General features: G+C 55.8%; 1 protein-coding gene across 1 annotated transcript in view; it reads left to right on the top strand.

The window, feature by feature from the left end:
* Positions 1-9,309, top strand: part of WNK4 (WNK lysine deficient protein kinase 4) — a 39,447-nt gene that overhangs the window by 2,384 nt on the left and 27,754 nt on the right. Inside the window, exons 2-3 of the mRNA XM_019505005.1 lie at positions 14-226; positions 442-606. Of these exons, the coding sequence (XP_019360550.1) occupies positions 14-226; positions 442-606 (378 nt within the window). The remainder of the gene's footprint in view (positions 1-13; positions 227-441; positions 607-9,309) is intronic.

The following is a 9,309-nucleotide window of genomic DNA, read 5'->3' as shown; positions in this document are numbered from 1 at the left end:
GGGGCGCCCCCAGCGCCGGAACCCGCCGCCCGCAGCCGAGGGGCCCCGGCGCGAGCAGGGGCAGGAGCAGGAGGAGAGCGAGGAGGCGGAGACCCGCGCCGTGGCCACGTCCCCGGACGGCCGGTTCCTCAAGTTTGACATCGAGATCGGCCGCGGCTCCTTCAAGACGGTCTACAAGGGGCTGGACACCGACACCACCGTGGAGGTGGCCTGGTGCGAGCTGCAGGTGAGCGCGGCCCCTGCTGCCCGCTGCACCGGGCGCTTCCTCCACCTCCATCTGGTGGTCCGCACAAAGGCTGAGATGGGAAATCCTAGCTTGGGGCGGCAGTGTTCAGAGCTAGGGCCGAGTGGCCCCGGCCTGGAAGTGGGTGCGTGGGATGCGGGCGCCCGAGGGACACCTCCAGCCCCTGACCTGGTTCCCCAGTGCCTGCCGTTCCTCAGAGACCACCCCTGTTCGAGGGGTGCCAGACCAGCCTATGCCCGGAGAGGAGGAGGTCAGGCAAAGTGGGGACAGCCCTAAGCTGTGGCTGGCTTTACCTTGGCACCTGTGACCTGTTTCCATTCACCTGGGCTCTCCTACCTGTGCGCCAGGGCCTCCTAAGGCTGGCAGGCTGGACCTGAAACAGGGCAATTTGTGTTACAAGGAAGAATGAGCTGGCAGCAAACAAGATATTAAATTACTCTCATTTGCCATCATTCACAACGGTGCCACTTCTGCAGATGGGCTGCAGCACCCAAGCTGGCCGAGCGGGCTGTAAGCAGGGCTCACGCATACCCTGGCCCCCCTTCCCAGCACACCTTGCTTGGATCCCCCTTCTGCGTCTCAGACACATGTGCTGGCGCCAGGGTGCTCTGCTCAATCTGGCAATGAGGATCCTCTCGTGAAAAACGCTTAGTGTCTTGCCGCCAGTTTTTGGATTCCATATCCCAGCCCCATTGCTTGCTGTTTCTTGTCTGGCTTGGTGTTGTCCCTGTGTTATGGCAGGCCCACAGCCGTGCTCCAGACACCTGTGCCAATCCTGCCCAAAGAGCTTGCAGTCATACCAGGTCAAGACATAAAAGGGTCAGCATGACCAAGCACATCGCTGGCTCTGGCTGAAGTAGGTAATTCTGTGCAGTGCCCCAGGGGAGTTAGCTGGGTCAGAGTGCTGGTCTGGTGGCACCAGTGCCTGGCTTCCTCAGTGTGTTTGGAGCGGGAGTGGTTAACTTCATTCAGGGGTACTGTGTCCCAGTCAGGCTCTGACAGGTTAGTATGACCACAGCCTAATGCAGTGCTGGCAGCTTTATAAATACAGAAGCCTTGATGGGCACCTGCGGCTTGTGGGTAGTCTGTGTGATGCTGCCAGAAGCTCTATAAGCCTTCTGGAGGTGGATGTAGCAGCCACTGTATTAGTGCCTGGACTCAGGGCTTCTGCCAGGGCCCCCGTTTCTTTTCCTTTCACCCCCATGTGCCTTTCTGGTGGGCCCCAAAGAGGCGATGATTCCAGGGTGCTTGTGCCAAGGAGACTGGTTTCGTTACTGTCTTTGCCCCCTCTGTTTCCAGACTCAAGTGTTTTCGATGGCACAGTTGCTAGTAATGGAGGTGAGGCCTCAGCAGGGCAGTGTGGGGCTGTCTGTGTTGAGGCCCCTTTTTCTGTTTCAGCCCCCTTAAGTTACAGCTATGGTCCAAAGTCTCTGATAACCTCTTTGTCCTGAGGAGGCTACATCTAGAGGTCCCAAGTCCTTGTTTACATAGGATAATGTGTCTTGTGAGTTTGTCATCTTGGCCCCCTAACCCCTGTACTGTGCTGCAGAGGTGGCTGCTTTTCAGCGTAGGGAGCAGGGCCCTCTTTGGAAGGCCCTGGGGTTCAGCTCTCAGCAAGGAAAGCATCATGATTTGGGTGGTGCTACATAGATTCATAGATGTTGGGGAGGTACACAGTCACTCACACTTGATTGCCAGCTTGCTCTGTAGCCCTGTCCTTGTGTGTGTCTCTTGTTTCGGTCAGGACATTCGCACCTTCCCAAATCTGGAATCCCATTCCTCCAGGATGAGTGTCCAGGATAGAAAACATTGCCCAGCATGTGCTTCAGGGTGACCCTATTTCACCTTGCTTTCCCTATTTGGATAATTGTGGTGTCCCTCCTGGCACTGTGACGAGTGTCTGCCTGTGTTTCTTATCTACATGCTGCTTCTTGATTTTTGCCATGTTGTCAAGGCTTCAAACTGAATGGGGATACAGACCCCATGGCAGACCAGCACTTCTCAGGCCAAAGGTATGTACTGTGCAGGGGGTCTTGGGGATGTCCTGGAGGTATGTCTGCAATTCTGGGGGAGTCCTCAGGGGGATGCAACAGGTCACTATCTGTATCAGTCTGTCAGCCAGCCTGGCACGTGTTGCTTGTCATGGCCAAGCTTGCTGTCATGGTGGCTGTGCAGATGACTTCCTGGCAGGCTTGAGAGATGATGCTGAATGGTATTTCTGGGGGGGAGGGGGGAGCAGTGTCTGCTATTGCCATCTAGGGGACCCTTTCTGTAGAGGGTGGTTCTGGCAATTCCCCTGTCTGCTGAGTGTCCTGTCCAGCAGAGTGGCAGGGGGAGGCAGGGGCAGTTGGATACAAAGTTTGTGTAGAAAGCCCTGCTGTGTTGCTTATCCTAGCTCTGTTGGTCCCCTGTCTCCCAATCCACAGATCACTATTGTACCAGCTCTGCTGATATTCTCATTTGGGATATCCCTGGTTCAGCCTCTCTTGTCCCAAGACCCATATCCCAAAAGGGGCTAAGGAACATTTTGCTAGACCTTAAAAGTCTGTTTTTTGAGCAACAGTCATGGAGAGAATTGGACGCTGTGATACGAATATAGGATTCTGGACCACAGATAAAAATGGTTGTGGTTCTGCCCTTATAAAAATAGCTTTGTCCTCTGTATTTCACACAGTTGTCTTTTATGGCCTTTAAAATAGAAATGGTCACCTCATTCCAGCCCTGGACTCCTCACACAGCTCTCAGGGTGCCCCTTAGTTTTGAAAATCATTCCTTTCCCCATCCTGAGCCCATGCCTGTTCTGTCCTTGGGCTCCCACCCAGGTCTGCTGTTGCCCCTTGTTTCTGGCACCCAGCTCCTGGCTGTCCAGCCCTGGGCTCCCCTATGCTGCAGACTTGCCCTGAACTCTCTTTGCTTTCCAGATCTAGTTTTAAAACAGGGTTTTTGTTGACAAATGCCTGGGGAAAGGAATGGGGTGGGGCAGGAGGGGACTAGAGGCCCACCTTGGGGCTAGTCGGTAAATATGTTGATCCTCAGTGGTTTTTCAAATGCTTCCTCTTTCAGCTCTGCTGCCCTGGGCAGCAACACAGAGCCAGGCCTGGGGCTGGCTGAACTGTGTTTGCACCCCCATCTTTGTGTATAGAGTGCTCACCCAGAAAGGTCCCTAAGACTGCTTCCCTCTTCCCCACCCTGTTCTGCAATGCCGTTGCCCACCCATGGGGTGATGCTGACTTGCCCAGTTGGAGCCCCGTCCTGGACACGAGCCCTCTGGGTGATGTGAGCCATGGGACGGAGAGGAGACAGCTGCCAAGGATTGTGCATGGGGTGGGATCCTGGGCAGTCGCATACATGGGCTTGGGTGCCTACCAGCTGTGCCTGTTGCATGTTGATTCAGAAGCCCCCGCCTGATGCCACTGTGCCACCTAGATGCTGTAGTCTGTGCCTGGAGGGAGGGGGGTTGTGGTTAAATGCTCTGGAATGGCAGACAGCAGTGCCTGTTGCATTTTACATTGCAGCAGCATCCTCTGAGGCAGGAGCTTTGGGCTCTGGGGCAGTCTTTGTGCTTGCTTGCTCACTCTGTCTGGTGGGTCCTAGCTATGTGAGGTAGCCATTTGATAAGGAGGTGCATCTCACGTAGGTGTCTGACAGCCTTTCCATACTGCTGTCTCTGATACTGGCATGTAGCCCTTCCCTTCCTGTACCTCTGTTACGTTCCATGTCTGTAGCAGGGTGCAGCATGTGCATGGCAGAGCCCCGAGTTTAGCCTGGCTTCCCCAGAGGCAGCACCAGGGTGGGAGGTTATGACTTCTGGCTCTGGGCTGCCTCTTGGCACCTGGGGTTGCTGCCCAAGTAGGCTGGGCTTTTGTTTCAGGCCTCTGGTGCACCCTGGTACGGGGCTGCCTTGGATGAGCTACAGATGTGGGCGTGATGGGGTTGCTCTAGCCTGTGATTTGTAAGTGAAATCCTGTGCTCACCAGACATGCTGCAAGGTCTAGAGCAGCCAAGGTATTCTAGGCTTCTCACTCCTACGTGTTTAGCTTGGGGCTCGGGCTTTGGCAGCATTGTTGGCATAGATGGTTCTGAACCCCTGGGCAGGGCTGAGTGTGCATGGGGGTGCCACAGAGCTGTTTCTGTAGCTACCTGCAAAATTGTGCTGGGGCTTGGGGGGCAGTGTGCTGCCTCCCACCTGGGAGATCTGGAGGTTGCTAATTACAAGCATTAGGGCTGGTTGCTGGAAGGCTGCACTCCTGTCCAGGGTGAGGGAATCCTGCTGGAAGGTGCTGAACTCCACAGAAAGCCCTGATGCCTGGGTCCTTATCCCTGCCTCAGCTGTGCTGTGAGTCCTTGCCCCCTGCCTGGGTGCTGTGCTCCCAGCTGGGTGGTGCTTGCTGGGAGCCCCTCCTGCTCACCTGTGCCTCCTGCAGGGCAGGGTGATGCTGCTGCTTGGAGAGGGTATGCCCAAATAATTGTCCTTGTATTTGGGTGGGGGCAGAGCCCTGCAGCAATCTGGTAATGGTCTCCTGGCTTATTGAGCACAGTTAGCTAGAGAAACAAATCCCTCCTGGGAGCGTGTGCCTGCAGTCTGGAGGTGGTGGGGTGGTTCTGTAGGTATGGGGGAGCTCAGCACAGAGGGTGATGTATCCAGCTGATTCCCCAACCAAAGAATGGGACGCTGAGATGAGGCATGACTCAGTACGCAGGGCCATCGGAGCCAAGCAGGGGTAGGGGTGAGGATTTCAGTAGGTTGAATCCTGCCCCTGCCACATGAACCTTGGGGGTGGTTGATGCCCAAGGGCCCATGAAATGCTTGATGCATGGGGAAGCAGATGTGTTCTCAGGTCCCTAAGCCATGGCAAAGGCCACTGTACATGCCTGACTAGGCTTTGCAGAAAGAAGTGGACATGAGGTGCCTGAGGTTCCTGTTGCAGCCCCTGTCTGAACCCATTTTGGTCTGTCAAGGAAGGAATCATTCTAGGTGCCATGAAACTGTTGGGCTGCAGTGGAGCACATGCCCTGGACCCCCTGAGAGCTGTGAACTGGAACAGGCTTGCATCAAAACTAGAAGACCGCAGTCTGCCAGGCAGCTATGGCTGGTCTCAAGTCCGGTGTTTGGGGCAGCTCTGGCAGCGTCGAAGAGGCCAGTTAGGCACAGTGGGAGGGTGTGCGGCACTGGCTTCCCATTCTCTGGGACCACAGCAGGAGGTGTTTGGGCACTGTCATTTGCAGCTGGGCTCTGTTTCCGGGCTGTGTGCAGGACTGCTTGCTCTGGTGGCCTAGGGAAGCTGTTGGCTATAAATGCACCTTAACTTATGTAAATAGGTCTCCTTCCCCACCCCCTTTTAGAAGTGACTTTCAGCTTTGCACAATGGGGCTTTCATAGGGCGCTACTTGGACCCACTGCCCAGGGCTCCACAGAGCTGTGTTTGTAGCCAGAGCCTCATAAACACCCTCGGAAAGGAACAAATGTGTAAAAATACCAGCCTCCCCCAAACTCCACCTCAGCAAAGGCCAATGAGAGCTGTGGGTGTCTGGCAGGCTGGCTGCAGCAGGAATAGACACGTGTTGGCCGCATGGCCTAGCAGGGCCAGTTCTGGGCAAGGAGCCAGTTCTTCTTGGGTTTTGATCCCAGCCTGGATACTTGAGAGGCTGTGGCTTTGGGAAAGGCACTGTCTTGGGCTCTTCACCTGTGAGATGAGGCGGTGGGGGGATTGGAGTGCTCAGCAGAGCTGTCAGAGGAGCACTGGGGATGAGAAGCCGTTAGTGCTGGGGGAGAGCCTGAGCCCTGGCAGAAGGGTCTGATGGCTTCAGCTTCAGTTGCACCACCAATCTCTTCCCCTGCGTCCAGGGAAACCTGCTGCTGCAGCCACCCTTGCAGCCCCTCCTTGCTGTCTCCTGCCCCTCCCTCTTCCTGTGGCCACTGGCTAGAGCACCCTCAGATCGGCCCTTGAAAACACCCCGGAAGCATGCTTCTCCTGGCAGGGGGTGGGCTGGACTGCTTCCACTTCAACTTGCTACATTTCCTAGATTTCGTAGACATTAGGGCTGGAAGGGACCTCGGAAGATCATCGAGTCCAGCCCCCCGCCCAAAGGGCAGGAAGTCAGCTGGGCTCATAGGATCCCAGCAGGATAAGCATCCAATTTGCTCTTAAAGGTGTTCAGTGTAGGTGCTTTGAACCACCTCTGATGGTAGGCTGTTCCAGACCTTGGGGGCTTGGACAGTAAAGAAATTCTTCCTTATGTCCAGCCTGAAACTGTCTTGTAGTAGTTTATGACCATTTGACCTTGTCATCCCTTGGGGCGCTCTGGTGAACAAACGTTCCCCCAGATCCTGGTGGTCACCCCTGATAAACTTATAGGTGGCCATCGGATCACCCCTGAGCCTGCGCTTTTCCAGGCTAAAGAGCCTCATAGATCTCAGCCTGTTGTCATAAGGTCTGTTTTCCTGACCTCTGATCACGCACGTGGCTCTTCTTTGGACTCTCTCAAGCTTCTCCACATCCTTTTTGAATTGTGGAGCCCAAAACTGGAAGCAGTACTCCAGTACATGGGTCCAGTGCCTGCGATTCTTAGTGTCTTTCTGCGCCTCACCAGGTGGCTATTAGGAGAGTACATTGTGTCCCTGCTGGCAAGCCAGGCTACATATCTCCTGCCCCTGTGTGCCACCACTGAGTGGGCTCCTTGGGTATTCTTCATTGGGTAGGGGGTCTGGAGCTGGCAGGGACAAAGATGCCGTCCTCCCTTGGCATTGCTGGTTGTGGGCAGTTTGGGGCTGCTGGGTGTGTCAGGGCAAGTGGTCCATGTGGCAGACTGTTGCTCCAGTATTAAATGCAGTGAAGCTGCAAGGGATGGAACCCAGGAGTCGTAGCTCCCATCCTGCCACTCTGGGCACTAGGCCCCAGTTCTCCGTAGTGCTGTATCAAGAACAAGAACGTGAGCAATGGCTGGCAGAGCATGGCCGCCAGCTGATTGGCCTCGTGCTGCTGGGGTCCCAGGCTAGGGGCAGGATGTGCTTTCACAGCTCTTGAGCAGGGAAGTGGAGAGGTGTTTTGGGCACAAACCTCAGGCCCTGGGGTTATGCTCATGTGGGGAGTTGGTGTGCTCTAACTTCACCCTGTAAGCCTTGTAGGGGCTTGAGGGCAGCGCCTGGCTCTCATGTTGTCTCAGCAGCAGCTCACAAGGTCCAGGATCAGATTCCAGGGAAAGGGCTCAAATTGTCAGAATTGAGTTCCCATGCATTTGGGGAGAGGAAAGCACCCCTCACCCCCTGGGCTGGGACCTGAGCAGGCCATCCCTCAACTTTTCCAAGGCAGAGGGATCTAAGCACTGCAGTCGCTTCTGTCTGGCTGCTGCTTGTAACCAACCTTGGCTTGGTCTTCCCTCTGAGTTTGCCAGGGCTCAGTCTGGCACTCCCTGGGCATTTTGGCCCTAGCACAGAAATGTTTTTGCAGCTTGTTCCATTCTGGTCATCCTAGCTCGAGAGAGAGGCTGAGCAGCATGGGAAGGGGGCAGTGTGTCAGGAGTGTGGGGCAGCCTCAGAGCAGAGGTACTGCCCCTCCCTTGGCTGTGCTAGCAGGGGATGCTTTAGGCTAGAACCGGAATTGTGGATGGGAGGCCCCCGCAGGCTAAACTCTTCCTGGATGTGAAAGGTCCCATTCATCCCAGCTCCTCTTGGTGGGTTCGCACTGTGCTGGACTGTGTCTGGCCCCTGAGCATGTGCTCAGAAAGGAGGGGATTATGGAATGGCCCCATGTGGGGAGCTTGGCAGCTGCAGGACCAGTTATGATGCAACACAAATATTGCGAAAGATGCCAGGCTGATTTATGGCGACTGTGAGCCAAAGGGCTTAGCTACTCCCTGGACCCTCCCGCTTCCAGTGTTTGGGAGTGTGGCTGCCGCCTGCCGCTAATCAGACTCCTCCAACCAGAGAGCAGCCAAGCTGCTGGGGCTGAGGTATGGGAAGCCTGACTCAACTGGGCAGCTCCAGATCATGTCCCACAGCTCACTGCTCCTGCTCGCTACCTACCTGGTGCCAGGGCTGACTCCTGTTCTGGTAGATGAAAAGGGGCTGAGTCCCCTTTGAATGAGCACCCATCCTTCCCACTTCTAGCACCCAGACCTGCCTAGGGGAAGAGCTGACTGCGGCCTATTGGAGAATGCAGGCCTGAAATCCCAGAGAGCCTCTGAGCTGTGAAACTGTGCTTCCCCCTGGCTTGCTGGGCCACAAGGACAGTCCCTTGCAGCTCTGATGTCTGGGCCAGATGCAGCTCCCTCCCCCATTGCTGCATCTGTGTGCCCCAGGTAGGGCACTGCCAAGAGACTCTGGCTGGCCTGTGCCCTCACTCAGTCTGCAAGTGCTGATCACAGGGGTGGGAAGGAGCCAGCCCTTTCTCCCCAAAGTATCATTCTTTGTACCTTGAAGTAGCTGATGGAGGGTGTCTGGCCTCAGAAAACCCTGGGAGCTGCCTCACCTTGCACCCCTTGCCCCAAGCCCTGTGCTCAGCTGGGAATGATGATGCCACTGGGCACCAAAGCAAGAAGCAGGAGTCCTATACTCCATGTACATGGGGGAAGAATGGGGAACTTCTTCCAGGGGTCATTATTAGGCATTTTTGCTGATGCCTGACAAGGGGGCAGGGAGTGCTCGCTTTGCTATCCTGCAGGCTACATGAGCAAAGAGGATGCCACTGCCCTACATGCCACCCAGCTGCAGCGTGTCTGTGAGGGGATGTAGCTGCTGCAGCTGTGCTGTCCAGCAAAGGCTGCACTGAAGCTTCCTGGTGCCCTTGTCAAGGAGCTCGCAGGACCTGCATGCCACTTGCTGTGCATCCCCTCCCTGAGAGAGCAGCATAGGACAGCAGTGCTGGTGGTCTTGGTGCAGGTATTGGCTCCTCCCTGCCCTGCTGCTGCTTGTTTCCAGTTGTGTAAAAGAGAAGCTGACCTGAGGGAATCTGCTGTCCCAGTGGGCATAGTAGGGGGCTGTGGGCAGTCCCTCTGTCTGGTATAAAAGATGCCTCTCTGGACACCAGGTGGCAGGAGCTGGTTCCGGAGCCTTAAAGAGTGGGGGT

This window comes from Gavialis gangeticus, unplaced genomic scaffold, assembly GCF_001723915.1.
Source record: "Gavialis gangeticus isolate Ggan-Ray unplaced genomic scaffold, GavGan_comp1, whole genome shotgun sequence".
Classification (NCBI taxonomy): Eukaryota; Metazoa; Chordata; order Crocodylia; family Gavialidae; genus Gavialis; species Gavialis gangeticus.
This window is presented reverse-complemented; position numbering and strand designations above follow the sequence as displayed.